The sequence below is a fragment of the Eublepharis macularius genome, chromosome 12 (assembly GCF_028583425.1).
Source record: "Eublepharis macularius isolate TG4126 chromosome 12, MPM_Emac_v1.0, whole genome shotgun sequence".
NCBI classification, from domain to species: domain Eukaryota; kingdom Metazoa; phylum Chordata; class Lepidosauria; order Squamata; family Eublepharidae; genus Eublepharis; species Eublepharis macularius.
In genome coordinates, this window is record NC_072801.1 from 60,116,586 (window position 1) to 60,135,275 (window position 18,690).

The 18,690-nt window shown below is 42.8% G+C and overlaps 1 protein-coding gene across 1 annotated transcript; it reads right to left on the bottom strand.

Moving 5' to 3' along the window:
- Nucleotides 1-759: 759 nt before the first annotated feature.
- Nucleotides 760-16,244, bottom strand: TMEM86B (transmembrane protein 86B). Its single transcript, XM_054995061.1, has 4 exons — nt 16,162-16,244; nt 10,798-10,878; nt 5,251-5,497; nt 760-1,506 (listed from the first exon to the last, which is right to left on the bottom strand). The coding sequence occupies exons 2-4, from the start codon at nt 10,846-10,848 to the stop codon at nt 1,109-1,111; spliced, it is 696 nt and encodes a 231-aa protein (XP_054851036.1). The 5' UTR covers nt 10,849-10,878; nt 16,162-16,244; the 3' UTR covers nt 760-1,108.
- Between the last annotated feature and the right edge of the window lie 2,446 nt (nt 16,245-18,690).

Below are 18,690 nucleotides of genomic sequence, written 5' to 3' on the forward strand. Positions count from 1 at the left end.
ATTGAAGGTCCTAATTGTTCATCGTGTTTGCTCAGTGAATGCTGATTATATGGTATTCACGTGTACTGTGTAATCTACCTTGGATCTCAGAGGAAAGGGCTGACTATAAATAAATAAATTAAATAAAAATAATAAATTTGGAAATCTGCTCTTAAATGGACCTCTCCAGGATTCTCCGTGCTTCCAGGGATTTAAACAGCTTAATTTCCCCTCTTCTTTTCCTTTAAAGGTCTTTCAACATCTCAATGCTGTTAAACGCATGCTCACTTCTCATCAAACTGGATATTTGTTGTCTGGATAATTAACAAAGTCATATCTTGCTTTTTGAGCTTCAGGTCCTCAGGCAGTTATAACATTGGAAAGGAAGGCTAAAAGTAAGAATACAAGTGGATGGACTGATCCCTTGTTGACCATGTAAGGAGGGAGAAAAAAGAAATAACAAATCAAGAGTTGTTTAATGGAACAGGCCAGGAGAAATAACCACCAGCATGGAGTGTAGTGTGTGATATAAACCACATGCAAGACAGGTTGGACCAGGGCTTTTTTTCAGGGGGAACGCGGGGGAACGGAGTTCCGGAACCTCTTGAAAATGGTCACATGGCTGGTGGCCCCGCCCCCTGATCTCCAGACAGAGGGGAGTTGAGATTGCCCTCTGCGCCGCTCAGCGGCGCGTAGGGCAATCTCAACTCCCCTGTCTGGAGATCAGGGGGCGGGGCCACCAGCCATGTGACCATTTTCTCTGAGGGCAACCCACTGAGTTCCACCACCTCTTTTCCCAGAAAAAAAGCCCTGGGTTGGAGTGTTAATAGGCAGTGGTGAGGCATCTGAGGACTTTTTTTAAATAGTATAACCGCTGCTTGATCTTGAGAGAGGTGGAAGCTTCTCCGATAGAAAAACCATGGAGATAGACACAGAGAAAGAGGGAAAGGAGCCAGAGGGGTCATCATGGAGGGCACCAGTGCCCTGAAGCATGTTTGGCTGGACAATCTGTAAGTAGCTGAATCAACATGGAGGGTCTGAGAGAGAAGCAAGGCTCGCAATTTCTTTGGAGAGTCACATCTGGCGATCTCTTTGTCTAGATGCCCTCCGCCCCCTGCCCCACCAGGCCTCAGTTCCTCTTCCAATGATTGTTCTGTGAGGATACAGAAACTGCTATTAAAGCCTGGGCAGGGTAGTAAGTGCTCATGATAAAGAGGCGAGCATGAGGCAGCGAAGAGCAGAACTTATCAAGAGCAACAAAGATATCAGACACAAGGAAAAGGAGGCTGCCCACTGATGTACTCAGTTGATGTGTCGGCTGAGACACAGCCCGCCCAGCCATGGTGCAGAGGAGGCCGCCGTAGGCCGCCGAGGCCCAGATGTAGAGGCCCGTCATGCAGGGTAGCAGGAGATAAATATAAACGGCCGCCCCCAGGCCTGTGAAGAGGAGCAAGGTAAGTGGCCGGAATGGACGCAGACCAAACGCCAAGATGTAAAAGACGTGGCACACTGCAAATGCAGCCATTCCTGCAAAAGAAGGAACACAGGTCAGAAGCAGCACCTGGCTTGTGGAGCTGTGTCAAATTTCATTCAAGGTAGGCTTACCAAAAGACACAATTATGCAATTCAGCTTGTAAAGAGATGGAAAATCACATCCCCACAAATACAATTGAGTATATTTCATGTTCATCTCATAGTTTTTCCTTTGAGGAACATGCCAAAAAGGTAAAGGAATCTGGTTGACCAGCGTGCTTCAGGAAGCTCATCTGTTCCCCTCTTGCGTGAGATGTCCCCACACTATCTGAGTGAATTTTTTGGTTGTTTGTGATGCTTAGCAGAAACCTGAGCAGTTCCTGACATCTAAATTAACACCTCTAGAATAGGTTTATTTAGAGTATTTTTATCTTAAGAGCCAAGCTACAAGTGACGCCTGACACAGGTTGGACACTTGTCAGCTTCCCTCAAGTTTTGATGGGAAATGTAGGCATCCTGGTCTTGCAGCTGTAATGGGGAGCCAAGCTGTAAAACCAGGATGCCTACATTTCCCATCAAAACTTGGGGGAAGCTGACAAGTGTCCAACCTGTGTAAGGCGTCACTTGTAGCTTGGCTCTTAGCCTTCCTCCAAGAATTAGGGTTGCTAGGGATGCCAGGCCCCACCCAGGGCAGGGGATCCCCTGCCCTGCTCATCTGGCCAATAGAGGAAAGGAATTTTCCGATGCAATGGGAGAGCTGTGGGTTGCACCGAAGCATGGTTGAATAAAAATTCCCTCCAAGTGGGTATTAAGTACCTTGCTGTCCTTGCCCTTATAGCCCCCTACCCCCCACTTTAGCCCCCAAGGGACCTGGTATCCCACTTGCCAGTCTCTAGATGGGGCCTAGGGATCTCCAGGAATTACAACTCATCTCCAGACTACAGTTCCCTTGGAGAAAATGGCTCCTTTGTAGGGTGGACTCAATGGCCTTATATCCTCAGATCTCTCCTTCTCCAAGCTCCACCCCCAAATCTCCAACTTCCCAGCCCAGAGTAGTCATCCGGATATCACCTCTAGGGTTCTCAGATCCCGATACCCATCTGGGTGGGAGGGAAGACCCAGGAGGACTTACTTGTTTTGATCTTGTGAGCGTGCTTCACACAGGCGTGCTCCCAGAGAGGCACAATGATGTTACTTCCAGGAAGTGATGTTATCATGCTGGCCACACGCATGCTCTCATGCTTTGCATGGAGCTAATTCTGACTTGTTTGGGGGCAAAATTGGCCCCAGAGACGCGTGATAACACATCTTTGGCCGGTGTGATGACATCACTTCAGTGCGCGCTTTCCTGTGCTGCCTGCCAGGGGCAGGCAATCTCAGGGGATTTGCCATTTCCTGCTGACAGGGCAAACCCCCGGGAGATTGCCCGCCACCAGTGGTCAACTGGGAAGCCTAATCACATCCCTGTTGAGCTGCCTGTTCTCTCCCAACTTTGCCCTTCCCAAGCTTCACTCCCAAATCTTCAGGAATTTCCCAACCCAGAGTTGGCAGCCCTGCCAAGAACTCATACATCACTCTCCCCATCCACTTCCATTTTACCCTCACAGCAACCCTGTCAGGTAGGCTAGGATGAGTGCGTGCGACTGGCCCGAGAACACTTCGTGATAGGGTGACCAGCCTTCCATCGTAGCACAACTTCACTTCTTGCCCCTCAGAGTCTCCCTAAGCTAGCAGCCCTGCTTCATGACATAGTAAGGATTTTAAGCTGGTTCTCCCAGATTCAAGTCTAATACTTTAGCTACTATACCAAGCTGGCTCCAAGGTAAAAGAAACAGTGGCCATCCCTGAGACAAGCTTGCATCATGTAGGCCAGGACTATCACTTGGCTTAGTTGATAATCCAGGTTCTCCGATGGTTAGAGGGAAGGTATCCGTAACAGATGCAGCTCCATGAAGCTAGCTGAGGTCTTGTGTCAGCTTCTGGTGGAGCCCGCCGCCGCTGCCCTCCCACCCATACACTAGTCAATGAAAGAGCTTGCGAGCAGGAGAAGGATGCACAGGTAGGTAGGGGGCACACAGGTGGGAGTGGGAAAGAAGGCGTGGGGGGCCCAATGGTGGGCAGACAGGGTCCTCTGGACTCTGTCTGCCGAGGGCCCTCCAAACCTGGAACCAGCCCTGAGTTAGCTGTTACAGAAAGGACAAATAAGCAACTACATTTATTAATTTAATGGCTTATTAAGATCAGAGAACTCAGCCATGGGCATATTCTTCAGATAGGTTATTGAAATGCAGGAAAGCCATGTTTTAAGTGCTTCCCTGGTCAGGGTTTTCTGAGGCCTGGTTCATCCCTTGTATCTGGGGAACAATTTAGGCTTTACCATCGCTTCAGTTTCCTCTGTGTGGTATTTGCGCCCTCATGTGGTGAGAGGTGGTATTTGTTATGCCAGACCAAATGACTCACGGGAAGGGCGTGAATTCTTATCACACAGGCCTATGGAACTTCAGCGAAAGCTGATTCAAATAGCCAGTTTATACAGACTGCGAAAATTAAGCGATAAAGCTTTTTCCTGGATAGTTTCACATCAGGATGCAAAGTGAGGGGAAACCAGACTACTTTGCTGTTAGTTTGTTAAAAGCATCAGGGAAAAGGCTAAGCATTTTTCCCTGTTGTGCCATTTTTGCTACATGCTATTCCTCTACCACATTCAAAAAGTCATTCACACATTACGGAGTACACAGTTTCAGTCTGGGGTCCCCCATCCTCTGTCAAGCATGTAAAATAGACATGAGTTGCAGGTTCCCACGTGTGGGGTCCCCAATTCAGATCAGGGCTGCACCACAAGTGGAGAAGGGGTCGGCCTTCCCCCTGCATCATTTTCCCAACATTGGGCTAATTTCTGAGGGGACGTATGCATTTCTCCACATAGCACACACACACACACCCCGGACTGTTTCAGTTTGAGCAAACGCCACCGGGGGAGGGGGGAGGCTAAAGCCCCATCTCCATGTTCATTGCAGTCCAGATGCAAATCGGGTACTGTATAAGCAGGAATTGATGACAATAATCTGTTTCATTATTTTTAAGACGATGTAGTAATTATCTATTAGCATATTGTTTTATTGATAGATCCCCCTGATGAAGCCGATGCGAAACGTATAGGGGTTACTTTATAATTAAAGAATTCTTCCCTTTGCAGTAATTGCTGTTCCTTCTTCACATCTGAGACAAGATTAAGAAACTGCACCCAACCTGTGTACTCTATAATGTACAAGATGGAAAAACCAAGGGCAAGCACCACTCACTAGGTTTGCTAGTGAGGGTGAGGGATTCCCTGCCTCTAGTTTGAAGCGGCAGAAGCAGAAAAAAATTAATCTTTTAAAATTAATGGTGGTGTTGCATGCACAGTTACATCACTTCTAGGGAAAACCTGAAAGTGATGGAGGGCAGTTCTAGGAATCACAAGAAACTCTATGGTTTTACCAGAGAGTTTCTGTCATGATGTCACTTCCAGCTTTTCCTCAGAAGTGATGTAGCAAAATACATGCTGCCCCCCTCCCGTGTCTCTGCCCCCAAATCTCTTGCCAATTGCCTGGCAATCCTACCACCCACAAAACCTGGGACTGGCCTGTACTGAGCTCCACCCTCTGGTCCTTCCCCAGGTTCTAGTTTTTTGAAACCTAAGCAATCTCCTTAATGCAAAAGGCACCATTTTAATATATAAGCCAAGCTACAAAAATGCTTGAACGCAGCCCCGAGTGCTGTACCCCATCCCAGGCTGCTTCTCCCCAAGCCACATACCTGGCAAAAAAAGCTTGGGCCACACCAAACAGAGATCTCCCACTGCTGAGAAGAGCAGGCCTTGAAATATCCGCTGGGCATAGGGCGTCCAGGCCCCCTGAGACTGGATGACCACGAAGTATGCCAGGGAAAGTGTTGGGAGGCACTTGAGAACAGTGCTCAGAACGCTGGGCTCAGGCAGAAGCAGGACAAAATACAAAAGGCCGGAGATCAGGAAAGGCATCAGTTTCAATAGCAGGTTCCTGTTCTAGGGGTATAATGCAGAAGGGAGGAAGGGGTTATACAAAAACATATCACTTCTGTTTCAAGTCTTACCTTTATTTCACTTCCTTAAGAAAAGTGGCATTAACGAGGACGAAATTACCTCAAGGGTCCTTAGTTAGTTATCACACGAAGCTCCCCGCTATGTACTTCCTTGCATCTTATTTATTTGTATAGATAGATGTTTGTACCTTGCTTTTCTCCCCAATGGGGACTGTAAAGTGGCTCACAGCATCAATCTCCCCCTCCCCTCCATTTTATCCATGGTGAAGACCATGATGTTTCTGTGGGCTGGGAAACCATGACACTTTACCTTTGCAAAGGATTCTGGGACACATTCTGTGGCCCAAGCAGATTCCTGCACAGTGCCAGCCAGCCCAATGGAATCTCAGCGTTGTCTTACTTGAAATTAGAGCATGCCGTAGGCTAGGCCAAAACCAACAGATTGTCCACATATCACAGGGAAGGTAAACAGGCACGGGCTTGCTGCCTTTGAGGGAAAGCTTGTCTGTCGTTACTGATCTTGTTCAAGATGGAGCCTCCCAGTGTTCACCACGACATGCTTGGAAAACCTCAGCTCTAGAGAAAAAACCCTTTCACTATCAGAGTTCAAGTGTGGTGTAGTGGTTAGAGAGTCTGACTAGAATTTCGAATCTCCACTCTGCCATGGAAGCTCACTGGGTGACCTTGGGCCAGTCACTTTCTCTCCGACCTCACAGGGTTGTTGTGAGGATAAAATGGAGAAGCAGAGAAAGGTGTAAGCCACTTGGGTCCCCACTGGGGAGAAAGGCTGGGTATAAATGATGTAACTAAATAAATAATATAAATAAAAGTCAGGGTCAAAACCAAGCATTGGCTTTTTTCTCCCTCTAGAGACTTATGATTACCAAATGGAATCCCACAAATCTCTTCTACCAGTAGCAGAACTTTCCACTCGCAATAGGAACCTTCCCCCAGAAGCAAGAATCTCTCATGAAGGGAAGGCCTCTTGCACCCAAGGAAAGCACTGCTGTTGGCAAAATGGATATTTCGGATCTAAACTGACATCGTATTTGTTAGCATTGTTTTGTATTCATTTATTGCAACATGTGGTAAAACGATGGATTTTCGGAGCATAGAAATTACAAAGGAAAATGAAACGCTACCTTCGCCAATTTAATCCAGTGATTGCTAGGAATGCTCAAATACTTGCTGGTGCAGCTCGCGTCCTGTTCACCAGTTACAAACAGGGAGCAAATTTTTCAACAGATTGTTTGTCAGTTTCTCAACCTGTGATGGCATGGAAGGTCGCTTCACCGTATTCTTTCCTATCAGTGCAGTATAGCATAATTGGCTTTTTGCACATGCGCGTTCTCGCACAGCTCATTACAGTTCTGTTTCCCTGATCCTTGCTGCACCATTCTTCGCTCCTGAGGCAGTTTTTAAAGTAACAGTTAATCATATAAATCATTCATAACAAACAAGGCGTGTTTAAAATATCCTATCATTCAGTGGTTATCTAAATAGTCCTTAGCAGCATTAATGGCTGCCTTGTTACGCTTGCACAGTTTTGGGGCGGGGGGGCGGGGCGCAATGCTATCTTGTTTGGCAGGTATTTGAGTTATTTGGTGCCAAACCAAAAAGACATGGTGATTGACTCACATCTGATCATCAAAGTCAAAGTTCGACTATCAAACATGTTCACTGTGAACTTTGCAGCACACTTAGCAATTAAACTCTTTGTTTAAGCAAGCAGTCAGCTCTGAAAGAATAGACCATCATAAACAGCATCATCTATCCATTCAAAACTGACCAGGGAGAAATCTTATTTTCAAACAGACAGAGAGATCTTCTAGGTCACCAAGTGTTAATTTTTAAACTCCCATTCACAATTTGGCCACCTTCTGTAGGTCCCTCCTTTTCAGATTTGATTGATATTTTTTAGACTGTGCCTGGCAAACTCCTTCCCTCCACTTTCACAACAAGCTGTTTTAGATGCCAGTTGCCCCAAGACAGCAAGAGCAAGGAAAAGGACACGCTCACCTCGACCAATGGGCAGACGGCCAATGGTTGCAGGAGAGTCTCAATGTCCATGTCCATGCAAGAATGTCAGGGAATATCAGGCAGTGGATCCTGGCAGGATATGAATTGTACCCTCATCCTGACCCTGTGAAAGTGTTCTCCCTCTTCTACTTTTCTCTCTCACTCCCCTGCCCTTGTATGTCTAGTCATCCCAGCTTGGATGTAGCCAATTTGGTGTAGTGGTTAAGACAGAGCATGGAACTCTAATCTGGAGAGCCAGGTTTGATTCCCCACTCCTCCTCCTGAAGCCAGCTGGGTGACCTTGGGCTAGTCATGGCTCTCTGGAGCTCTCTCAGCCCCACCCACCTCACAGGGTGTTTTGTTGTGGGGATAATAATAGCATACTTTGTAAACTGCTCTGAGTGGGCGTTAAGTTGTCCTGAAGGGTGGTATATAAATAGAATGTTGTTGTTGTTATTGGAAGCTCTCAGGGCCAGGCCTTTCCTTCTGGATTAACATGAGCTGTTTGGGACACACTGAAAAGCGTGAAAGAAATATCATAGATCAGTATGGGTTATGACATTATCTCCTGGATCTTTATTGGCAAGTAGGTTTACTGTTCCCTAATCGCTTCAAAGAGACTTTGAAGAGTATGGAATAAAAATAAACTGAGGATTTTGCCCCAAAATACCCCTGTGGCTATTACCTTAAGAAGTCCTCTTTAGAAGGGAAATGATGAGTACGTTTAAATGGTTAACTTATTGAGATATGTTGGAATTTTCACAAGATGAAGTTAAAATAAAATCAAGAGAAGATTTATCAACAGAGGGAAATATATGTCAATGGTTTTCTTATATGCAAGTCTTGGAAACGTATAAATTAGACAAGAGTTTTTATGATTTTGAGCAATCTAAGACTGAATTTGAGATTGCCGTATGTACAAATGATGAACATGTTATTGCCAAAATGTATAAACTCTTGTTGAAATTTGAGACAGGGAAAGAGTAAATGAAAGAATGTATGATTAAATGGGTAAAACATTTTGGATATGATATATTAATGGAACAATGGGAAAATATGTGGTTAAAACGGTTAAAATTTACATTAAGCTCCAGTCTTAAGGAGAATTTTATAAGATGATGTCTCATTGGTATATGACTCGTGAGAAACTAGGGCTTGTTGAACTTATGCTGGAAATGTACTCAACATGGATCATTTTATCCTATGTGGTTGTCCTGTAAGAAAGCAAATACTTTTTGGACACAAATACAATGATTAATTCAGAAGATTTTAAAGACTAAAATACAACTGAAACCAGAGAGCTTTTTGTTGGGATTGATGGATATTCAGTTGGAAAGAAGCGACGGAACTTTTTTATATATGATCATGGCAGCAACACAACTGTAAGCACAAAATTGGAAGAGTCCAACACTGCCTGTAATAAGCGAATGGTTGATAAAGGTGTTGGAATTAGTAATGATGGCGAAACTTACTTCACTGATCAGAGAGAAGACAATAAATCCAACTGTTGTTGAATGGAAACCCCTTATTTTCATATGAAATAGACAATAATAATGTGATGACTAGTGGGTTTTTGGACTAAGGAATTTAGATATTAGAAAAAAGAGAGCTTTTATTTTTAACATCAAGAAAACAGAAATTTGAAAATACTAGTATTTCTCATGGAGAAAACCGGAAGCTTTTTAGTTCATATAGGGTTTTTTTTCTTTCTATGTATATTCTTTGTTCTGTTTATATGATGTTATTGTTATCCGTTCGCTAGCTGATTTTTATATAGCTAGTTTTTGTATAATGGTATTTTTCTGTTTTGTCTTTATTGTTTTTATTATATAAAACCCTTAATAAAAAAGGAGAGACTTCAACATTGCACTTAGACTGCACCAGCCAGTAGATTACATTGTGCCTGTTTAATGTCTAGTCAAATAAGAGTACCAGTATGCAAATGTAGGGTTTGCAGAGTCCAAGAGCAGAGCTCAGAAGGGAACACAAATACCTCTTTCCCATGTATTTACTATCCTTTGGAATGGCAGATTACACTGTGAATTGTCCGTTTTTCAATGCAGAAACTCTCTGGACAACATTCAGAAGTGCAATTTCACTGAAACGTTAACTTCCATATGGCATTGAAATCCAACATTCTTCTGGCACCTGCAGACTAATCCCTAGAAACAAAATCCAAAATGGGATACACCCATCCCATTGCATCGGCAACTCGGCATCCACATGGTAGTTTTCCTGTACCACTTCTTGGCCTCAGCCCCCAGTGGCCACCATTTCCTCCATGCCGCTGGCGTGCCTCTTTGAGCCTTATTTTAAAACATGGTAATTGAAATTGTGCTAAAATACTATACTATACTATAGCGATGTCAAATTATCCTTTTTTAAAAAAAGCTTCCAATAGTTCAAATATTTTTCATCCTAGCAATAGCAGTGATATACAGATTGTGAAAGGGCACTTAATAAAGGGAGATTTCAGCTCCTGAGCCGGAATACATATGCAGATTTGGCACTATCTGACATGACCTCAAAAGGGATCCAGAGTGGCAAGTTCGTTATAGGTAGTAATTGTCCCTTCTTACAACATTGGAGTACAGCATTTGTATTCATCCTACTTTACTAATTAATCAACAGTATACACCACCCCAAGTGGATGTAACACTTCCTGTGTCTGAAAAAGTGGTCTCTGACTCAACACAAGTTTATGTCACTTTGAATTAATTAATTTTTCAGGTGTCACAAGTTGTTTTGGCTGCACTAGACTGCCGCTCTGGAATTCACCACTTAAGAGAATGCCAGTCACTATCTTTGATATAGTTGGAGGGATCTCTACATTCACAAGAAATCACGCATGGCTTCTCAGCACTGTCCCCCTTGTTACACTGACAAAGAGATTCCTGCCCAGCAGAGGAGCTCTCAATCAGGAGTCCAGGGTTCCCTGGAAATGAATGGACTGAAGGGTAGTGGCACATGAATTATTTGGCTGCATGGATTCCATAAGGACTAGGAATGTGGCTAAAGTATGGCTTGGGTCCTCGATCAGACGAAAGGCAGGCATATAAAGATTTTAAATAAACAAAGCACTAAGACATTTCTACATTGGCTGGAAAAGCGATCAACAAAGTGGCAGCAGAACAAAATTCTCAAAGGAGGAGGTTTCAAGCAGATAGGTAGAACTCTAAAGGAGACCTCCCCCTCCACATACACACACCTGTGCCCCATTCACCCCTTCTATTGCGAAGGTCAGACAGACAAATAGACTCTTACATTGGCTGCAACCTTTTTCCTGTATTGGGCATCTATCTCTAGGATATCCATGTCTTCCCAGTGTCGCTAGAGCTGCTGAGCCTAAAAAGAAAAACCGATCAGAGTCACTCCTGGTACGAACACGGACTTTCAACTTTCCCAGGGTACAAGGGGCCAGCTGATAAGACGGCAATCAATACCCGTCACCATGTCCTCACTTGGTACCAGACTGTCATAACGTACCAATCTCGAAGAAATCTTCTGGCACACTTGCTGCTGAAAGGCAGGGCCATCTGCTGTTCGATCAGAAGCAGGTAGGAGGTGTAGTGTATGGAAAGGTGGCCTGCACAGTCCTGCTGGGTGACTCATGCCTGTGAGCCACGTAGAGTTTGGACCAGTAAAGCTCAGTAGTTGCAGAAAAACCATCAAGAGTGTTTTTGAAAGTCGCTCCACAGTTGCTGAGCCTTTCAGAATTCCTCAGTGTCTCAGTGAGCAAACCTAAGGGCCACAAGGCATATCTACCACAAAGTCAGGAATAAGACTGTGGAGTAGCTTACACTGAAACCACTTTATTATCAAATCAATATGTCAATGAATAAATCACATTTAAGAATACTAAGCATAAGAATAAACCTGGTCTCTGGAAGAGCAAGGTCCGAGTCCAGGTGCATCTTAAAGACCAAGAGAGTGTTTCAGGTATAAGCTTTCAAGAGTTAAGCTTCCTTTGTCAGATACCTGAAACAGTCTGTTCTCTGGACAGTTCATATCTACTGACTTTATAAGGTGATTGATAAATAAAGACTTCTAATGACAAAGATACATCTTCTCCTAAGGAATACTGACAAGAGGGTAAGGCTATATTCCTTTTGAGACCTACTATCTGAGGTTCCCTTAGACAGGGCCTGCTTGACTTATTATATCACATCCCTCGTTGTAAAATGAGCCTTTAGAATCGGTAAGTTCTCTGTAAGAAACACCGTTCCCAAAGATCACCCCTGCTGAAAAGAGAGATGCCTAAGAGGCCAGATCTCTGACGTGTTCTGCATGGAAAGCCATGGTGGTGCAGTGGTTAGAGCTGGACAAAATCTGGGAGACCCAGGTTTGAACCCCCCTCTGCCATGAAAGCTCATTGGGTGGCCTTGGGCCAGTCACAGATATCCATGGTGTTGTTGTGAGGATAAAAGGGAGAGGAGAATGAAGTAAGCCGCTTTGAGTCCCCACTGAGGAGAAAAGTGGGGTATAAATGAATAAAAATAAATAAATAATAGAGCAATATAGAAATGTATCTATTATATTTTTACTACACCTATTTTTTATGAAATATGGTAGATCCGCAGAGTCACATGTTATGGAATTCACAGGTTGAATGGACGACTCGATTATCCTTTATTGGCATATGACAAACTGAACGAGATGGTACAGAAAAAAGAAAAAAATATATAAAACATTTGAGTGGTATGGTTTGAATGGTCAATTAGACATGACTTGGGGGTTCTCCTCGATTCCAAGGCATACGGTGCCCATTTTGGATCAGAACTGTGGCACATGTGGAGAAAAGGCTTCTGCCCCCAACTCTCTATTTTCCAACCTGTAACATTCCAAGAAGGAGGTGCCATTTGGGGGAAGCCATTTATTCCTTGGGAATATCTGTGGGTTTGTCCCACCGCCCACATATGGTTTGGGACTCTCTTTTGCATTTCTCATTCATTCAATTTCCTTCTCTGCTCTGCACCTTGCTGCCAGCATAGAAACTGCCTTTACATCTCTCTGCAAAGCTATGATTTAGGACAAGGAGCAGGGAAAAGCTTTCGAAAAGCAAAACTGAAGAATACAACATACTTAAAGCAACAGAGAGGGATCAGGGTCAAAATTAGAGAAGAATTAGTTTGGACTTACCAGGATTGCTCCTTCTGTTTAGATGTAGGGAGCTCATCTTACTGTGGATGACTCTTCCCTTTGGGCATCAGAGGTCAGTAAACTACACTTCTGCATTGGGGCAAATCTCTCTTAACAGTCTGACCCGTGCTGCTGCTGGAAGAGTTCCTTGAACAAAGATACTGCACCCCTTAGGGGGACCTGTGCCCAACTGCTGAAAAAATGATCAGAAAATATCTTCAACAAGGAGAGAGAAAAGAGAGGCATAGAAGAATAGAAGCCTCTTGCCAGATTTTTGCCCAGAGTACACAGCCAAAAAAGATACTGATTGCTCTGTCCTGTACCAATAGTATGCAGGAGGACAGAGTATCTTCTGCTCTCAAAGAAAAGCTACACTCATTGTAAACTGCATGTTCTCCTTTGGAAGAGAAAGTCATTCCAGGAAGATGCTGGAGGTCTGTCTGCCACTGAACGGCACTAGAGTATTTGTTTTAGCATCTTATAACAGCAAACAACAGTGAAGAGGGAGGTCTAAGCAGACACTGTCCAGTCGTCTTCTCTCTCTCTTTTTTTTTTAAAGAAATTTTATTGGATTAGAAATCATTAAATTATACATTACAGTCAATTTCCTTTAATTTCCCCAGTTCTAACCCCCTCCCTTTACCCCCCTTTTGTTGACTTCCAACAGTTTTCCAACCCCTTGTCCCTTTTCCCTTACTCATTTCAAATTTATTCTGTCTGTCAAACATTAACTTTCACTTTCTTCTAAGCTAATCTATATAACACAGTGCTTCCTCTGTCTTCTTACTTACTTTAACAACTAAATAATGCATAACTAAATAATACATTCTTGGCATATATTCTTTTAATAATAGTCATTTAACTAATTTTGGTACTCTATACTCTATCTTATAATCTCATCTTCAATATGGGACAAACAATTTATCCCTCATTTAGCATAATTTTAGGTACTTCTATAAACAATACATTCAATATAAGTCAACCAATTTAACTTATATTCTATATATTACTTTTTCTGCACATCTTGTCTTCATACTGTTTTAATTATATGATTCCTCCATTATGCAGCTATCCACCAAAAGTAGTCAACCAATTTGACCCATATATACCTCAGTCGATCAAATTAACATACAATCTATACATTGTCCAGTTGTCTTCTCAAGGATGTGTTTGTGCCAAAGAATACAGCACCTCCACATAAAGTGGGCTGTCTTGTTTACATCCACAAAACGCAGACTCTAATTCAGTGGCCCAAGGTGGCTTTAGAACATTCTTGTCCAGAATGGAATGGTGAAAAACTTTTCTTCAAAACACGCTTAGCTCTCCTGCGGTCCTCATTGTTTCTAAAGAACAGTCTAAAAGTCCTGTGCTCCAGGGCCTGGGTACAATCCACATAGATTTCAGTTTCTGAACTATTACTTGATAATGGACTCTGGTATCGTTTTCCTTCTCCAACAACATGCCTACCTAACTTTTCACTGGCAGACCTGGAAGCCTTTCCCACTTATCTCACACATCACATCTGCAGAATGCGTTTACTCAGGGAGGAAAAGATGCCTTGTATGCCCTCAAAGGTACTCTAATGACTACCTTTCCTAATGACTATGAATAATTAGTTATTCTAATTATTACCAGTCTAATTTCCTGTCCTAGGGCTCGCCACTGGCATTCAAAGACAGGATTAAAACTTGAAAGTCTTGCTCAAAATTAAAATCCCTGCTGGCAAAATGTAAAGATTTCAAGGTAATCTTGAAGGAAGCTTTTGTCCAAGGTGAGAATGGATGCGATTTAAAAAATACTGGGATGTATCAAGTCCCTTCTGAACAGAATTTTTTTTTTCAATTCAGTCCTGTAAACGAGAGACCCAATTCCATTCACATGACTCAAGTAGGTTCTTGACATCACCTGAAGAACCCTTCACTGGGGCAAAGCTTTTTTCAAGAGCTGATTTTACACTCAGATTCTCCCTTATCCTGAAGTCTTGCACATAAAAGATTTGATTTCTATCCTGACCTTCTCCCAAGGAACTCAGGATGTCATAAGTGGTTCCTCCCTTCAACCTCATGAGGTTGGGTAGGATGAGAGATGGTGGCCAAGGCCACCCAGTGAAGTTCATGGCAGAGTTGAAATTCGATTTAGAGTCTCCTAACTTCTACTGCAACACTAACTCCCAAACCACACTGCTTCTGAGAATCTATTAAACTAGATGTCAACAACGCCCACTCTTTAAGGAGGGTGAATAGCATACCATCCACCAGTAATAGCGATCTCCTAAGCCCTTTCCTAGTTATATTTTAATTCTAAACAAATGCATGAATCAGTACCATGATCGAGGGAGGTGGTACTTACCAGGTCTTCTAAGAGAAAACCTTATTTCTCCACAACAGCTTTTTAGCTGCTGCCTAGTTTTGTGCTAACCCTGTTAATATAACAACGTTGGATAAGCTTCCCTGAAGCTTTTGTAAATTCAGGCTCTCTCTTAGCTCAGCATTATCTTTATCTCCGATGCTTTAAGTGGAACAGAGATAATACATAACTGGTGAGTAGTTGCTGGGACAAACTTGACATGCCACTTGAAAATAGGGCAAGGTACTTGACCTCAAGTGTAGGTACCTAGTTGTTTATGAGTTTAAATAGTGACTCGGAGGACCGCTCCTTCTCCGGTTCTTTATTTATCTTGGTCACTTTTTGTTGAATTCAGTAAGTAGGTTGGAGAAAGTTCCCTTGTCCTGAATTCTTACAGGCTGATATACAATTGGGTGAATTGAACTGAATTTATTTCGGTCCACAACCAGCTTTAAACTAGTAAAGTAGGACATTCCCTTATTTGGTAAGTATTATACCAGTTAAAACTTCAGTTAAAATAATACAAATATAAATATTATAAAATCTAATTAGCATACATCATATAACAGTTGTCATAAATATAGCCCTGCATAAACACTTTAAAATTGGAAAGCAGAGATCTTAAACAGCCACCATATAGTAACCTTCTAAAGTGGTCTGAGTTAAAGCCCAGGTACACCTGGCTGGTGTTTGTTGCATAATTTGATCACCGTCGCACAAAATTTAGCTGTTGCCTTAGTAATGGCTAAAGATTAGTCTTTTAATAGATTATCTAAACATGCACTGTCCCTCACTGTATCAGCTCTATAATCAGACTGATTGTCTGGACTCGAATTTCTTTAGAGGGGGCAGCACAAAAAAACATATCCCATGGTTTCCACCTCAGCTAGGGGAATTGGGTGAGTGGGAAAATACTTGGTCCATCCACTTTTAGTTCTAACAATGTGCAAGGATCTAAGGCGTGATTTTAACTAGCATTGATGCTTTTCCAATGCTACCTTCTGTCACAACTAGCCACCACCCACCACTTGCAGAATGTCCCAGGAATAATGTCAGGTATGAATAACCTCTCAACAGTCAAAGACTACCTCTGAACTACCATTGAACAATAAATATTTGATTGGTGTAATGTATGAGTCTTACTTCAAAGATCTCTTGCTGATCCTTAAAGGGTCTGGGGAAGGCAGCTTGGCTCAGTGGTAGAATACATGGTTTGCATGGAGAAGGTTCCATTCCTACAATAGCTGCTCATAGGTAATGAAAAGGAACTGTACTTTCTGGTTTGGTTCTAGAGAAACCCATGAAATGCCATTAATCCTAGAATTTTACATTTTAGTAGGAATGACAGTTGATCTTCCCTCCTTGATTTGCAAGTTTCCCCTTCAGAAACGTATGTGGCCAAACAAGTAAAACTTGAACTCAAACAACGGAAGAATAATAATTTATCTTAACAGAACAATTAGAATGACAATACTTCAAAAATTTTAGTTTACAAAAGCTCTCCATGTTAGAAGCCATTTTTTTCCTCACTAGACCCAAGCTGATAAAAAGAGAGAAATTAGGGTAAAACTGAATAAAGCTGTGATACACAAGAATCCTAAACAAGATGATCCGAGTTATCTTACAAGGAAACACTATGGGGTCACCAGCTTCGAAGTGTGGCCTGGAGAACTCCCAGATTTACAACTGATTTCCACACTACAGAGGTCAGTGGAGGAAAGTGCAGCCGCATGGGGACAGGCTCTACAGCATCACATCCCCGTTGAGGTCCCTCTCCTCCCCGCACTCAGCGCTCACCTGCCACCACCCCAGATCTCTGGAGATTTTCAAGATGAAGTTGGCAACCCTTAAATACTTTTAGGACTCCCACCAGCTCAGAAAACTCCTCCCAGAAGGCTCCAAACCTATTCAGAACTTGGAAATGGTCCAGAAAGTGGCTTCCAGGAGAATATTTTTCCTATTTCTTTTTAGGTAAACTGACCAACAGTTTGTTTCTGGGCTTGCTGGAGCACTTGTGGTATCAAAGTGCAATAATCCAAAGTAGGATTCAAACTGGAAGTGTCACATGATTGACCATTAAAGCCCTAAGTAGTGTGGAAAATACTGCCTTTTATCATGCAAGTAACAAGTATTGCAGTGGTATCAATAGTACTTCCATGAGACAATTTAAGATTGCTGAGGTAATCCCCTAAATTTGTAATTCAGTTAAAACTATGTTCATTTGGCAAGATATATTCTTGAAAAATCCATGCTGCTGTTTACGAACCACTGCATTTTGTCAAAATGCTTTCTGATTGACCACTTAATGTATCTGAGCTAGTATCTTTCCAGTTATCACAGACAGACGGATTGGCCTGTAGTCTCCAGTATCCTCCTTGTTCCCGTTTTTGGAGATCGGGACATTTGCCCACCTCTAGTCTTACACTTTTCTTGTCCTCCCAGATTTTTCAAAGATGATAAAGGTTCTGAGATTACATCAGCCAGTTCCTTTTGTTGCAATTCACCTGCCCCTAAAGATTTGTACTGATTTGTATTCCCTGCCCAACTCCTGGTCCATCTTGAGCAGCAACCCTATCCCCCACTTTTGCAAGGTTCTGCACAGTTCCCCTTTTGGGAGAAGATGAAAAGCAAAACAGGAACGAAGAGGTTTTTTTGTCCCTTGGCCACCTATTAACATTTCACCATTCTAACTGAGCTGTGGGCCTTCCTGGTTATTTTTTAAAATTGACATTACTTACACCTGTCTCACTGAAACTCAAGGTATAGTGTAAGTCAATGCAATCAATAGAATGGGAGGACATCCAATAAGCAATGTAATAGGATTGGGAAGTGAAAATTAAAAGTAAAAATCTTGAATAAAGCTGAAATAAAACATAACTGAAATAAAACAAAGAGGTGGAGTGGAACTGGAGGCAATGGCAAACCACCCCGTAAAAAGTCTGCCAAGAAAATGTCGTGATGCAACATCACCCATGGGTCAGTAATGACTCGGTGCTTGCACCTTTACCTTTACCTAAAACATAACTATTAATCTGGCATATTAAATGACACAGAAATTGCTTAGTAGGACAATAAAGTACGTAATATACATAGTATAGTTCACAGTCTCCTCATTAAAGCACTCTTCTTTAGTCATGCCATTAAAATAAAGCCGTGTTATCTTTGTAAAAATGCTCTCCTGTATAATTATTTTGCAGAGTTTGCAGAATGCCAGCAGTGTGGGAAACTTCCTGACCATGAGGCCAGGTGGGGGCCACAAGAGAGAATGCAGGTGTATGGGCCGTTGATCTTACACGTTTGCAGGGTGGCACCTGCAGAAAGCCTTGTTCAGATGAAACTGCCATACTGGAGCACAGGGGGAAGAGGCAGTCCTACGGATACAAGGGGTCAAGGCTGTAAAGGGCTCTGTATTGTAATAGCCAGTACCTTGAACTGAGCCCAGTAACTGGACAGTCAATGGAGTGACTGCAGAATGGGACTAATATGCATGGCTCTGCCTACGAGCTTCTCATAGTAACTGAACTGTGGCATTCTGCACCAAACAGAACTTCGAGGGGAGCCCTATGTAGCGTGTATTACAGAAGTCTAGTCTTGAGGTTATCGTGATTGGCCAAGTCAATGTAGGGGCCATCTTTCAGACTCAACTAATTGGTAGAAAGTGCAGCTGGCTGA